This window comes from Lutra lutra, chromosome 16, assembly GCF_902655055.1.
Source record: "Lutra lutra chromosome 16, mLutLut1.2, whole genome shotgun sequence".
NCBI classification, from domain to species: domain Eukaryota; kingdom Metazoa; phylum Chordata; class Mammalia; order Carnivora; family Mustelidae; genus Lutra; species Lutra lutra.
In genome coordinates, this window is record NC_062293.1 from 5,531,314 (window position 1) to 5,544,752 (window position 13,439).

The 13,439-nt window shown below is 59.5% G+C and overlaps 2 protein-coding genes across 10 annotated transcripts in view; one reads left to right on the plus strand and one right to left on the minus strand.

Moving 5' to 3' along the window:
* The window catches only part of RECQL5 (RecQ like helicase 5), a 37,479-nt gene that overhangs the window by 18,248 nt on the left and 5,792 nt on the right, over positions 1 to 13,439 (plus strand). Inside the window, exon 9 of one of the 4 annotated variants that reach the window (XM_047706575.1) lies at positions 9,606 to 9,929. The exons of the other annotated variants lie outside the window; for them this stretch is intronic. Within the exon in view, the coding sequence (XP_047562531.1) occupies positions 9,606 to 9,609 (4 nt within the window). The 3' untranslated portion in view covers positions 9,610 to 9,929. Of the gene's footprint in view, positions 1 to 9,605; positions 9,930 to 13,439 lie in introns of those variants that run through there. 4 annotated transcript variants of the gene reach the window in all.
* Positions 3,813 to 13,403, minus strand: SMIM5 (small integral membrane protein 5). 6 transcript variants are annotated; one of them, XR_007123301.1, is made up of 4 exons: positions 12,084 to 12,831; positions 6,106 to 6,291; positions 4,719 to 5,681; positions 3,813 to 4,073 (listed from the first exon to the last, which is right to left on the minus strand). XR_007123301.1 is itself a non-coding variant. In XM_047706576.1 (3 exons), the coding sequence occupies exons 2-3, from the start codon at positions 6,230 to 6,232 to the stop codon at positions 5,584 to 5,586; spliced, it is 225 nt and encodes a 74-aa protein (XP_047562532.1). In that variant the 5' UTR covers positions 6,233 to 6,291; positions 12,084 to 12,831; the 3' UTR covers positions 3,813 to 5,583. The 6 variants fall into 6 exon arrangements, 1 of the variants encoding a protein (XP_047562532.1); XR_007123300.1 differs by having other exon boundaries at positions 4,322 to 5,681; XM_047706576.1 differs by having other exon boundaries at positions 3,813 to 5,681.

Consider the following 13,439-nt stretch of genomic DNA (forward strand, 5'->3'; position numbering starts at 1 on the left):
CCCCCAACTTGATCCTCTGGAGCAGTCTCAGAGCAGCTGGCCCACCTCTACAGGGACCTCGGGCTTGACGCCCTGGTGTGAACAGGAGCTGTCCCATCCCTGAGATCGACTCGGCTCGAATCTAAAACACACCACTACAGATCCTTGCTGTTTTCCCTGCCTCCACTGCCAAACATTTGGGAAGCATTCTGAGAGAGAAGCACTGGAGTCGAGGAGTGGACTGACTCCAGCTGAGGCCTAGGTAGGTAGCTCCCTGGGAGGCAGCTGGAAACAACGAGGTAGTCTTGAAGCAGCTCAGACGGGCAGGCTGCGGGCCGGTGGCCAGTTGAGGGGAGTAGCGGCAAGAAGGAAGGAGTCACTACCTGATTCTGCTGGTAACACTCCCGAGTCCTACGGGCGGGCCGGTCAGGGTAATCCTGCAGGCCCCACACTTTGGGGGCCCGAGCCACACCCTGACTCAAAGCTGCAGCTGTTGGGAGGAAAAGGTGTTGGCATGGCCAAGTGGCCCTGACCGGACCTCACCGCTGTCACAGGAGCAGACAAAGGTGGGCTAGGACCTGTTGCCCAGCAACTGCCTTCCCCTTCTGCCTTTCATACTTACCCCTGCAGCTGCGTTCTGTCCTTTTTGTGATGTCGTTGTGGGGGCTGCTCAGGCGTCCTTGCCGAGAGAACTCAGGCTTGGGGTGAGGCGGGGAAGGACACTGGATCCGGGACCCTTGCCTCAGGCCACCTGTCCGCCTCGCCTGTGGCTGGGTCCTGCCTCTCCTCTGTCTGGCTGCCAGCCTGTGGACTGGGAGGTCCCAGCCAGAGCGCAGGAAGCCCCGGGCTGGAGCCGCACCTGGGCTGCTCTCTTCCTGCGGTGCTGGGGGCCTGGTGAATGGTTAACTAGCCCTGGCTGGCTGGCGCCTCCTTGAGCGAGTTTCTTTGTGGAGGTGTTTATCACCACTGAGGCCCCAGAGTCCTGCGGAGGCTACCTTCTCCCAGTGCCTTTGCTGGCCTCTCAGCTGCTTCACGTGGTCGGTTCATACCCACTGGTGTGATAGGGCAGCGAGGAAGCAGAAATGGAAACCTAGAGACCACCATTTATTCCTTACAAGTTAGGATTCAAGTGCCCGGTGTGGCCAGGAACCACACTAGGTACTTCATGTCCATTGTGAACCAAGGGAGGCAGGCCCTGCCCACCCGGAATTCCACTCTGTCGTGCTGGTCCTCAGCCCTGCTCATTAGAATCATCTGGGCCCTGCCTGGAATCACTTAGCTCAGTCCCTGAGCAGTCAGAGGAGCCTCGTGCTCTATAAAACGGGCAGGGCAATGCTAACGTGCAGCCTGGGTTGGAGGAGGTGCATGATCGAGTTCAGTGAAGTCCTTCTTAACTGTCCTGGGCTCACCTGATGTTTCGAGTTTCCCTCCGTAAAACCTACGACGCGTGCCCTTGGCTGCTGAATGCTCCCAGCCAGCAGGCTGGTCTCTAGCACAGCGGCCTACTTCCTCCGTCGGTGGAGCTGGATACTTATCGGGGGTCAGCTGTTTGCTCCCAAACCTGTCTGTGGCACTTGTCCTTGTTATCGTAATGACATAATCACACTTAATGTTACATAAAAGTGTGGAGCAACAGGAATCCCCGAAACCCCAGTTCTGCAGCTGGAGAGCAGGCACCAGAGTGAAGCAACTTACCCAAGGTCATCCATCTGAGAAGTAACCCCGGGGGGGGGGTCGTGTTTAAACCCAGCTGTGGGGGTCGGCTGCAGGCTAAGCGCCGCTCTGTGCTGCCCCTCAAGGGGGTAGGGGCGGGGTGGGGGGAGTTCTTATAAGCACCTGTGACTACTTTGGAATGACTTTGGAATCACTCAGTATGTCTTTGAAAACAGATGTGGCAAGACAACTGGAAACATTTTGCAAAAATCCAGGATTTCACATGTTGATTTCTTTGTGGATGTCTTTAAGTTCTTGTTCTGCTTTATAGTTACCACAGTTAGCAAAGAGCCAATGTAGGAACTCTCTGGCCAGCAAACCCCACACTTGGAGGAAAGGCCTTGGCCCTACGGCAGAAAGACTGGCCAAGGAATTGTGCACGTGTGTGCTTCCATTTAAAACGAGATGTGGGGGGAGTCTTTGGGTCGTGTACACAAAAGGGTCTTGAACCGACTTTTTAAATTAATTGCCAACCCTGACCAGAAAATTCTACAGAAATGATTCTCATGAAGGGAACATGAAGGGAAGAGGTGGAGAATGCTGTTGGTGTGTGTGGTGTAGCCTGGCCTGGGGGCTGAGGGGATCCCCGGTAAGGCGTGAGGTTAGGTTGAGGCATGAAGACCACGGAAGGACTAGGGCACAGTGTTTCATGGCAGGCAGCCGGTCCTGAGGACAGTGAGGAAACTACTTTTGAGAACAAAATTATTTTGTTCTTAGTTCTTTGGTCTGGAAGTTGTGTTACCCACGAGCAACCATGTCGTGAAGATTTTTACTGTAGATTGCTCTTGAACTTAATGCTTGAGAAGAAGACAGATTTAGGAGAAAGAGTTATGTGCTCTCTGCCAGGTTTTGCTAATGAGATTTCTTGCGCCCGTGGCTCTATGGTGGTTTTTGGTAAGTCCTAATAGCTGGGAAAATGCACGGATCTTAAGTGTGGACCTTTGGAGGAAGTGAGAGGCTCCTGTGGAGATGAGGCCAGAGTCGGGAGACCTGACGAGGCTGGCTGGGAAGTCCGTGCAGTGGTGCACGCAGGCAGACTTGGGGGTGGCTCGTTCCAGGGGGCCTGGTGGCAGGAATGGAGACTGATGGCCAGATGCCCTTCGGGGCGCAGACAGCCTGCTGGCCCCCCCTTCCGTGGCCACTGTTGCTGCACCTCTGTTTGTCCTTTCCCACAATGGGGGGTCTTGCTGCTTCCTCTAACTGCCTCTTTCAGAGAAGCCCTGTGCTGGGAGTGTGTGGGGCCGCCCTCGCGCTGGAGCCAAGCTGACTTGAGCTGAGTGGGACCAAAGCCCACCCAGGAGCGCCGTGGGGAGCCTTTAGTGGTGGGGCTCGGCGTGGGCCAGTTTGCTGCCAAGTGGGGAGGAGTCAGTCTTCCCAGCAGTGCCGGGATGGCATCTTACTTGGGCTCCGCAGTTAGGAGGAGGAGAATGCCAGAGAAACGGCCCGTGGTCCCCACCTCTTGGCAGCCAGACCACGGAGCCAGACTCTGCTAGCAAGGAGGTGCAGCCTCTGCTGCCTCAGGAAGGGCCGTTCTTCAGTACCGATGGGAACTTGCTTAAGGGAGAGTCACAAGGGGACTGGACTGCCCCACTGTTGTCCTTCCTGGGGCCCCTCCAGCTCTTGGGGCCCTCCCACCTGCCCTGTTTTCCTTCTGGGAGGGAGACCTAATTGGGCCCCACCCTAGCTCTACCTCTTGGGCTCCACCCACTCAGGGAGGTGATTTTAAGACAGTTTGGGGTGTGGGAGCTAAGATTGGTTGATGGAGGATAATGGGATGGGAGCCTCATCCATACTGCAGCTGGGAGGCCTCAGGGCCTGGGTGTGGTGAGTAGTGGTGAGCCAGGGTTCCTTCTGCAGTTGGGTGGGCTGGGCCCAGCAGCTGACTCTGCCATTTTTAGCTGGTTGAATTTAGGAGAGTGACCTAATGTCGCTAAGGCTCAACTTTGTCATCTCTTAAATAGGGATAATAATGGTACCCATGGCACTGAGGCTGCTGTGATCACACAGAATCACCTGTATCAGAATGCTTTAGGCTTGGGGTGCCTGGGTGGCTCCGTCAGTTAAGCATCTGCCTTCAGCACAGGTCATGATCTCGGGGTCCTCACATCAAGCTCTCTGCTCAGCGGAGAGAATGCTTCTCCCTCTCATTCTCTGTGCTCTCCCTCTCTCTCTCAAATAAAATGCATTTCAAAAAAAATGCTTTAGGCAGTGGCCGAGCACACATAAGCCCTCAGGGAAGTTTAGCCAACCTGATCATCACCCGAGGCCTTCACCATCCTCCTTGTTACCACTGTTATTCTGAATCCTGTTCTTGTGGGGTGGGTACAGCTTGGTTCTTGAATTTCTTTTGTGTGGAAGGACTTCCTCTCTGGGTCTTCAACCTAAACCAAACCCGTCAGACAAGTCAGTGGACACCAGGAAGTGAAACCAGCCAGAGTTTCTCACACCTGCCTGCCAGCTGGAGATGGAGGGGAGCGGGGAGCAGGGCCTGGCGTCCCTGATCCATTCTGTTTTCTAGGTAGACAGGGCTACCCCAGTGGCTCTGGGGGACCAGTGGGGATGGAGGGAGAGATACCATGGAGAGCTTTTTGGTTCCCCCCAACCCTCATTCCTGGGTTGGTAGCTCTACCTGGGCTGTTCTGTGGAAGAGAAAGTAAACTGAAGGGAGGGAGACAGTGGTGGTACATTGTGGCGGGGCCAGTCTTTAAAACGGGTCCACGTTGCTCTTGCTTAGAGGGGCGGGCGGATGGTGACGATGGCTCATCCCTCCACATGCCCAGCACTGTTCCGAGTGCTTGCTGTAGGTCATCTCCTTTCTCCTCACGAGCTCAGCCCAGAGGGCAGCTGCCGGGGTTAGCAGAGTCTCTGAGGGCAGGAAATGTGGCGTGGGGAGGTCGAATCACTAATGGGCATTCACGCAGCCGGGGAGTGGCGGCGTGAGGATTGGCACCTGGACAGCCCGGCACACGATGGGGGGAGGACTGAGGGGTCGGGATGCAGGTTATGGACCACAGTGGGGGCCTGACCTCTTTTCTCTGACTCCAGAAGTGTGGGAAGACCCGGTGGCCTGAGCCCACTGGCGTGGGGTGTGCAGGCTACAGTAACTGGCGGCAGAAGCCGTGGGGCGGCATTCCTGAGCCCAGCACCCGGGCAGGCGCTACGCCGTCACGGCAGCGGGGGCATCTGGAGCCGGAGCTCAGCAGCGCTGGTGCCGATGGGACTTTCACCCTCGCCCTTCCCCTGGCTCCCTCTCGCGTGGCATTCCTGCCTGCCTGTGTGTTTTTCCAGCTTTCACGGGCACCGGGAATGCGGAGGCCGGGAAAGGACAGTCACCGGCCACACCCCTGGGATCCTGGCGCATTGCCCTTCAGAAGCACAGTGCCCAGGCCAGGGAGTCTGATGCTGCAGAAACACATAACCAGAAAGCTTTTACTGGGAGAGAAACGGGCAAATACTGGAGCAGAATACTGACGCCGCCCCTCTGGTGGGAAGCTCGGGATCCAGTAGCTAGTGCACAAAGCCCCTCTTTGGCGTGGAGGCCCCGAGGGCCAGCTCCCCACAGGTGCGGGCTGTTCTCCGTCCGAGTATGGGGACCCTGCTTCTGTGTTTTGTTAAAAAGTGCAGATTGGGAAAGTTCCAGTTCACGTTTACTCAGTGTTTGAAACAGTTGACTCGTCCTCGGCGCCCCAGGATTCACCGGCAGGTCAGAGTTTGGGGGCTGTACCAGCGCTTGTTTCCTTGATGAGGCTGCAGGTGGCGGGTTCCTGGGCAGGGCCGGAGCTGGGGCCACGGGATCACGGTCTGGTGGCCTGCGGGCCACAGGGCCAGGTGGCACCTGGGATCATGGCTTCGGCAGCCTCCTCTCCAGCGTCTCGTCCTCATCTTCGTCTCTCACGGTGGGGTCATGGGCCGCACTTGGACCTTCCTGCCTCTGCGCTCAGGGCAGCAGCAGCAGCAGCAGGCTGTCAGCAGCAGCAGCAGCACGGTAGCTGGGAGGAGGAGACAGAAGCAGAGGGCTCTCAGAGAGCGAGAACACACACCCGACTTCCAAAGAAACCCCTCCGGAGGTGGCCGGCTCTTTGCCCAAAGATAGTCTGGTGAGAGGTGTCGGGGGTCCCCTTGCCAGCCACTGGGCCCGACCTCCCTATCGTGCCGCCTCTGCTGCCCACAGTTTCGCTCCCTCCATCCCGCGTCGCGATGCGGGGCTGCCTCTGGGCCCAGGTTCCAGCACCACCCCATCGCCGGAGCAGCTTGTCGAGGATTAGGGCAGTCCCTTGGCTCTCCCCCAAGGACATCCGCTTCCCCTCCTCTGTCTGGGGGACACCTAGCCAGCCCTCTGGCCAGCACCAAGGTCTCACCTGGATGCCAGGAACAGCCGGGGATACTGGGGAGAAAGCGAGAGCCCCAGCTTACCTGTGAAAAGGAGGATGACCGAGAAGGCCACGATCTCCACGGGCTCGGCCTGGGGTAGCCTCTGTAGCTTGAGCAGTAGCCTCTCACCCATGGAGCGCATCTCCTGCACGAAGCTGGCAACTGCCATGGTGCGCCGGGCTCCTGCGGGTGCCTGGCCGGAGTGCTGAGCAGCGAGTCCCCACCCACCTGCAGCCCGCAGAACGAGTTAGTCAGGTCTCACCCCTGCACCCCTGTGGCTCATGAGCAGGGAGGGAGCTTTTGGGGCCCTCCACCCAGCACCCGGCCATGGCCCTCAGCCCCCACCCCGCCGATACCACCTGTGGTGGGAGAAGCTGGTGACGGCAGGCAGCCTGAGGCCCCGCCGTGGGGGCTTCTGGGCTCAGCCAGACATAGGAGCAGTCTGTCAGCTTGCCACGGTTGGCCAGGGCTCCCGACTTCGAGGTGGGGTGACTTCACGGTTACATTCCTTTGTCTCAGGCACCACTCCTGGTTTTGCTGGTGGGGGGAGGCTTGGGCTGGCATGGCTCCCCGGTGACCCCTGCGTCCTTCAGGACTTCAGGCGCCTTGCCTGGGTTCTCAGCGGGGAGACTGGACTTTGGGACTCCAGCCTGGAGCTCTTGGTCCTGTCATATGTGGAGCAGGCACATGGGGGCTTCTAGCTAGGGTCAGCTCGAGGTCAGAGCTAATGGGGAGATGGTCCGAGTCCCTTTGGGGCCCCCTGCCCCTCCCACCAGCCCAGTTTCTTTACTCATAGGTGTTCTTTGAGGAGGAAGAGATGGCACTGTGTCCTCGCAGGTTTACCCAAGGAGGTCCTCTCAGGATGGGATCAGGCATCCCAGTGCTGGTTTACCAGCCCCTCCCCTGCTGGCTCAAACCAGGAGAGTCCCCTCTGCCCCTACCCCTGCCCCAGGTATGTGGCAACTCATCCCTCTGGCCCCCTAACTGAGAGCCTTTCCTAAGGGTGCCCGGCAGGGTGCAGGGCAAGGTCCAGGCTGAGCCTGAGTGGGAGCGCACTCTATCTCAGTGTCTTTCCCCTTCAGTGGACATGAGGGACCCAGTAGCTCTTCAGAGATGGACCAGGGACAGCCTGTGCCAACCCAGCCTGAACTTGTTCACCTAAGGCGGCTCTGATCCAAGAGAGGGTAACAGGTGTCAGGGGCTCATGCCAGACCTGAGGATCTAATTACTGTTGCCTTGTCCTGGGCTATGGTCAGGTGGTTCTCCCGAGATGGCTGCAATCTTGGAAGCTGGTCACTGCTGGGACTTCCGTCACAGTAGAGCCGTCTTAGAACTGCCTTGAAGGTCTTCTGCTTGAACTCTCTACCTTGTTCCTGGCCCCGTGCACTCCTTCTGGCCTGCAGCCTTCGCCTGAGCCCCTCTTTGTGAGATGGGGTGGGAGGGGGGGGGTCCCACCTGCTACGACAGCCTGCCCTCTTCCCTCTTGGAACAGTGCTGATCATTGGAAGGTGGGACCTCCTCCTGACCTTGCTGGTCCCGCCTGTGGTCACATAGGACACTTGTACCCCTCTTCTGCCTCGTGGGCCTTCGGGACCTGGATGGCAGCTGGCGGGTGTCTCCCATGTCCCCTCTTCCACAGGGTAACTGTCCTCATTTGGTCAGCTGCCCCATAGGGAATGTTGTTTTGATGCCATCTGACTCCTTCCTGCTTCCGTGACATGGATGCGTCTCTGTCTCTCTGAATCTGTTTCTTTTCCTCATTTTATGTGAGAGGAGATGCCCATCTTTCGAGGCTGTTAGATTGATTCCTGGGAGCACAGCAGCGGCCAGCGCAGGTCCTGGCACACATGGGGGCCCCACACATGTGATTCCCCTCGGGTAGGGGGTTTGGCCACCATAGGAGCATCGAGGAAGCCTTTGGGGGCAGTCGTACCCCCTTTTATCCTGTCAGATAGGGTATCTACCTGGGGACCTTCATCTGTGTCCCGCATTCCCAGGATGTCTGCTGTGGGAGGTGAAGGCAGGTGGTGGGCTGGAGCCAGGAGCTGTGGTGTAAGTGACGTTGAGGGTAGCGGGCAGCCGAGGGGTCACGGGTTTCCTATTGGAAGTGGGAGGCTCCTGGAGTTAGATCCTCATGTCTTCTCTCATGCCCCACCCCAGGGTCAGCATGTTTCTGCAAAGGAGATCAAGATCCCGGTTTCCAAGTGTCCTAAAGGGCACGGGATCCCAGAATGCCACAGGTCATCTAGCCCTGCTTCCCTTGCTGTACGGGGAACAGCTGGGATAGTAAGTGGTTCCTCTGTGGTTACGCAGCAGGAAAGGGAGCCTGGGCCCCCTATTACCCCATGCTGGCTCTCGTGGAAGCCTTTCCTAGGCGGCCTGCCCTCTGGCTGGCAGGTTAAGTCAGCTCCCAATGCGGCCTGCTGAGGGCACTGCCCATGCTCTAGGCCCGGTGCAAAGACCAGGGCCCCAGAGCCTTTTGGAAGTAGGTGTGCCCTGCGTGACCAGCGCCATTCTGCACTCCTGAGTCTGGAGCACTGCATTCATCCAGGCACCTCACCCCCAGGCTGGGGCCACACCTGTTCTTTGAGAACCACAGGGGACTCGTCATCAAAAGGCCAGATCTTGTCTGTCTGCCTCTGGTTCACCAAACTCCTCCCCAAGCATAGGGCCCCTCTCCTCTGGTCACAGTGAACAAGCCCCAGCCCCTCCTGCTCTGACCAGGGAAGTGGGTTTGCACCAGGAGGGTGGTCTCCTCATTCTGGGGCCTCTCTGGATATCCCCAGTTCCTGTGTTCCCAGGAGTGCAGCAGCCCGCCTGCTGGTCTCATTCCTGGAGGAGGGAACGGAGGTGCCCAGCAAAGCCCCGGGGCGGCGGGGGGACTTCGCACAGGGCTCAGGACTTGGGCACCATGTCTCCTCCCCCCTTGGTTTGGCTCCTTCAGCCTGATTGGCCCTGTGCCTGCATTGCCTAATGTAGCCATCAGAGACTCCTTGAAAAAGGAAGCGGGCGAAGGCCAGCTGGGCCAGGGCGGCGCTTTCACTCGAGTTTCCAGGTCCAAAGACCTGGGGAGGGGTTGTGGAGGGGGAAGCCTCCGCTTGTGAACAAGATGGAACGTGGAGACCCGCCAGTCTGAGGGCTGTGATCTCCAGAGCAGGGAGGACCCAGGTTGGGCCAAGGCTACTCTGCTGTGCAGAAAGGTGGGCTTCGTTGGTCAGAAGCTTCAGCTCTGAAGTCAGCCATCTTCCAAGCGTTGTGACGTCAGGATGCTGCAGCGTCCGACCCAGGGGACCTGCGCCCCGCTCTGGGAGGAAGGCCGGTCCACACCCGGGGAGGCCGTATCTGTGGCCATGGATGGCATTGTGCCTTTGTGCCCAGGGCCTCTGATGAGCTGAGTTGACAAGCTGTACCAGCCCCTAGGGTCTCGCCCCGGGCTGCTCCCTGATTCTGTCTGGGCTGTGATCGGGAACGGGGCCACTGGACACCTGAGGTTATGCCCCAAGGGCTGACAGGGAACCCCTCCCCTTTTTTTTTTTTTTCAGTTGACGTTCTGCCATTTCCACCCTGGCCTCAAGCAGAATAAACCTTAGTGGGGACCGTGGGAGCTGGAGGGACCTTGTTCTCCTAAGAGGGAGGAGGCACATTCCAGCCGGGCACAGGCGTTCTTCCCAGCGGGCTGTTTAAAGCGAGGCTGGGGCCTGCCTCATGCCTGGTGCCCAGTATAACCAGCCGTCGTCAGGTGGCCATGCCGTCTGTTCCCCGGCCGTTGCTCTGTAGGGTGTCCCGGTCTGTAAGTGTTCCCTGCTGTGACCTGGGGAGTGTGGGTGCTCTGAGGCTGGCTGCTGCTTGTCCCTTTTACTTTCACAGGCTTGGAGGGAGGAAGACAGGAAAGCCCAGAGCGGGTACCGATGATCGCGTGTATCTTTCTGGTCTGTCTCGAGAAGATAGGAAGGTCATCCACTCTCCTTCCCAAACTGCTTCCTGCCAGCGAACCAGGGAAATCAGAGTACGTCCCAGCCCCGTGCTCCGAAGTGCCTTGGTTGGAGACAGCCAAAGCAAGCGGTTCCCGTGGCCCCAGGAAGGGAGAGCGGCCTTGGCTGCCTGCATGGCCCTTCTTGGAGCCGTTGGAGGGTGCGCCATGGCTGCAGTGGCAGCTCATGGAGGGAGAAGTGAGCCGGGCAGAGGTGAAGGCTGGCAGAGCTGGAGGGACCAGGAAACGTTCCTTTGTGTGGCATCTTCTGGCACAGAGGACCTTGTGACAGAGCAGGCAGGCGTCCTGCAGGCTTGACAGCTGCCACTGGGTACTGAAGCTTCCCTGCTTCCTCCTGGCAAAACCGATACTCTAACCCCAGAGGCCCTTTGTGGACGAGAGCAGGCAGCAGACCAGCCTGGGCGTGACTGATAAGTGGCGGACTGATAACCCCCCGCCACTGTCATTTTGTCATGGTGGCTTGTAGCCACTCTTGCCCCACCGGGCCCTGTCTTGTTTGGGAAACAGCCCTGAGGAGGCAAACCCATGGTTGGGGCAGATTTGCAGGGTCCAGAGGCCTGACCACTAAGGCGGAGGTGTCCACCGGGCACTGCGTCAAGCTTTCAGATGATGCCCTTTTCTGCCTTGGCTCCAGGTTGCTGTGGGGAGTAGACATTTGAACCCAGAGCAGTCCTGCTTCCCTAACCTCGTGGGTTTTCCAGGACTAGAGGAGGCTTTCCTGCTGCTGGTGGTGGTACCCCCAGACCAAGGAGCTAGGCATCACCCCCCTATTCCAGCTCAGCTCCTGTGTGCAGGGGACCCCGACCCCCATGTCCTGCGGCTGCAGGGACTCTGCTCCCCACCCACCTGCCTTACAGATCTGAGCCGGCAGGGGTAGCCCCAGGCTCACCACCGCGCCCTCCCCTTTCCCAGCCCTGCCCGCTGCCTCCAGCACAGAACCAGCACTTGGCCCCTCTCTGCCATGCCTGGCCCATCGGTGCGGGGCTTTCAGTCTCCCCAGCCACCAACCCAGGCCAAGTCCCACAGCCCCTGAAGAGCCAAGAACACTTGGACTGATCCTTGATTTCCACTTTTCCCTGGATTGTTGTTTTTCTTTCTAAGTAGATACTAGCCTGTTTGCTTTGGGGGAAACATCTGGGGGGCGGGGAAGAGAGACTTTAACCCTAGTGTGGGGACAGGGAGGCCGGAAGAACAGGCAGCCTCGGTTCATGGGGCCCTGCCCAAGGGAGCTGCTCCTGGTGCTGCTGGAAGAGCCATTTTGGGCTCAGCATTCCAGTGACACGGCAGAGGGCCAAATGCCAGGCGGGTCCTCCACCGGCCTCACCACCGTTGCCCTCTTCCCACCCACCCTGGGTTTAGAGTCAGGCCCTCGTGCTTCCGGTGCAGCATTCACGAAGGTTTGGGAGCTCACGGGATTCCAGTTGGGCCCAGGGAGGAGTACCTGGGTTTAACTCTGAGCTGAGAACACCTGGCAGTGAGCAGGCCAAGCCCCTCACAAGAGGTGGCGGCTGCCACGCTGATGCGGGACACAGATGGGCAGAGCTGCTGCAGGTCCCACCACATCCTGGGGGGGGGCACGAACTGGCGGGGCAGACTCTGCCCCGAGCCACCTCCCCCGGGAGAAAGCAGGCACACCCAGGGCTCTGCATTGATCCTGGGAAAAAGGGAGGCTCAGTGGGCAGGCAGCTGTCCTCTCCCGAGCCAGGACAGTCAAATCCCCAGTTTAAGCCCCCTGAATAGAACAGGCTTAAACTAACTTGCCGAGTAAGCAGGCACTCGGGGCCCCGCTGCCTGCTTAGCAAGCAGGGAGGAAAGCACTTGGAGCAGAGACCTGCAGCCTCGGCCCGTGTCCCTGCGGTGCCGGACTCCCAGCAGTAGCAGGGAGAGCCCACGTTTAAACAGGCTGTCTGGAGACCATGACCATGTTGCACCCCCGTGAGCCTCTCTGTTCGAGGTAGACGGTGGCTCTCAGAAGACCCTGGCTGCCCCGCACCCCCCACCCCTCTCATCCGTGGCTGGCACCACTCACCTAGGAGCTCAGATCCCGGGGAGCCCAGCAGCCTCCTGGGCCTGTCCTTAGCCCAGCCACCACCTCTTCCTTCCTTCTCGAATGCCTCTTTCCTGACCCGCTGCTGGGTGCCTTCCTCAGAGCGTGTGGAACTCCTGGCTGGTGACAGCCAGCTGCTGTCTCGGCCTCAGCTTTTCTGTTGTTGGTCGTCCTGGAGATCCAAGTGTCAAATTACACGGGGCGGCCACCAAAGTGAGGGAGGCAGTGCCACCTCCGCCCCTGCCCAGGCGAGGGAATCCCTGCTGGGACCTTGGGGGGATGGCTGGGACTCCCGCGTGCTGCCCTGCCCCTGGGAGGTCTGACTCTGCGAGAGCCGCCTCTTCTGTTCCTCCTCTTCCTCTCTCTCCCTCCTGGCGGGCGTGTGCTAAGCCATCGTGGGCTGGGCCTGGGCTGGGAGGTGATAAATAAGGTCGGCTCTCTTGTTCCCTGGCGGAGATGCCCTGTGGGTGGCTTCACCTGAGCGGCAGAGTGGGGGGGGGCCCCACAGCGCTCCCAGCTCTTTGGTCCCCTCCCTCCCCTCAGGAGTACTTTGGGCCCATCCCCCCAACCCCTCCTCTGGCGACTCCCCAGCTGGTCCCACCCTTTGGCCCCTTCCAAGAAAGAAAGTGAATAGTGGGGGAGCTGCCGGCCCACCCACAAATCCAGCCCTCTGGGGAGGCATCTTGGGAAAGAACTTGGGGGTGACTTGAGAGTAGCCTGCTTGCCTGGGGGGCGGGGGGGTGCCTGGTGCCTGGTGTTCCCCAGCCCCGGGAGGAGGGAGGACCCTGCTGATGATCTGTCTTTCTGAAGCGTGTTTGCTGGTGTTTGCTGGGGCCGTCTCTGCACGCCTGGCCCCGGCCAGCAGGGACGGGCTCCGGAGCTCAGTGGCTGGCAGGGCCCTTTGACATTTGGTTGGTTGTGCCACCCCAGCAGCCGGGGCTGTGCCTGGAGCAGGACGGGAGCCGACCCCAGCCCGCATCTGTGCGCTCTCAATGGAGCCCTTTGAGAGTGAGCACAAAACCCCAGTGAGTCCGGGCTTGAGGGAGGGTGGGGGGAAGGAAGCCAACCGTGTAGCCACACCACTCGGATGCCAGAGGCTGGACAGGCGGCCACTGTGCAGATGCACAGACTGGCCATGGAGGGAGTACCTCGATGATTCAGGAGCGGCCGGAACAGTGCCCTCTGGTGGCCGCCCGGGCCGCTGTGCCGTCCCCTGCCCCTGGAAGCTGCGTTCTCGAGCGAGGCAGCCAGACCCTGCTTCCTAGGGCCTGTGAACCATCCGCTCTTGCTCCGGTTCCTGCTCCTCAGGGCCTCAGCTCCTCAGAGTGTTTCTTTTTT

Coding starts and splice junctions, on each gene's coding strand:
- SMIM5 (XM_047706576.1), bottom strand. CDS start 6,232: ATGGCAGTTGCCAGCTTCGTGCAGGAGATGCGCTCCATGGGTGAGAGG. Junction 5,682..6,105: donor GGTCATCCTCCTTTTCACAG/GTAAGCTGGGGC, acceptor TCCTCCTCCCAG/CTACCGTGCTGCTGCTGCTG.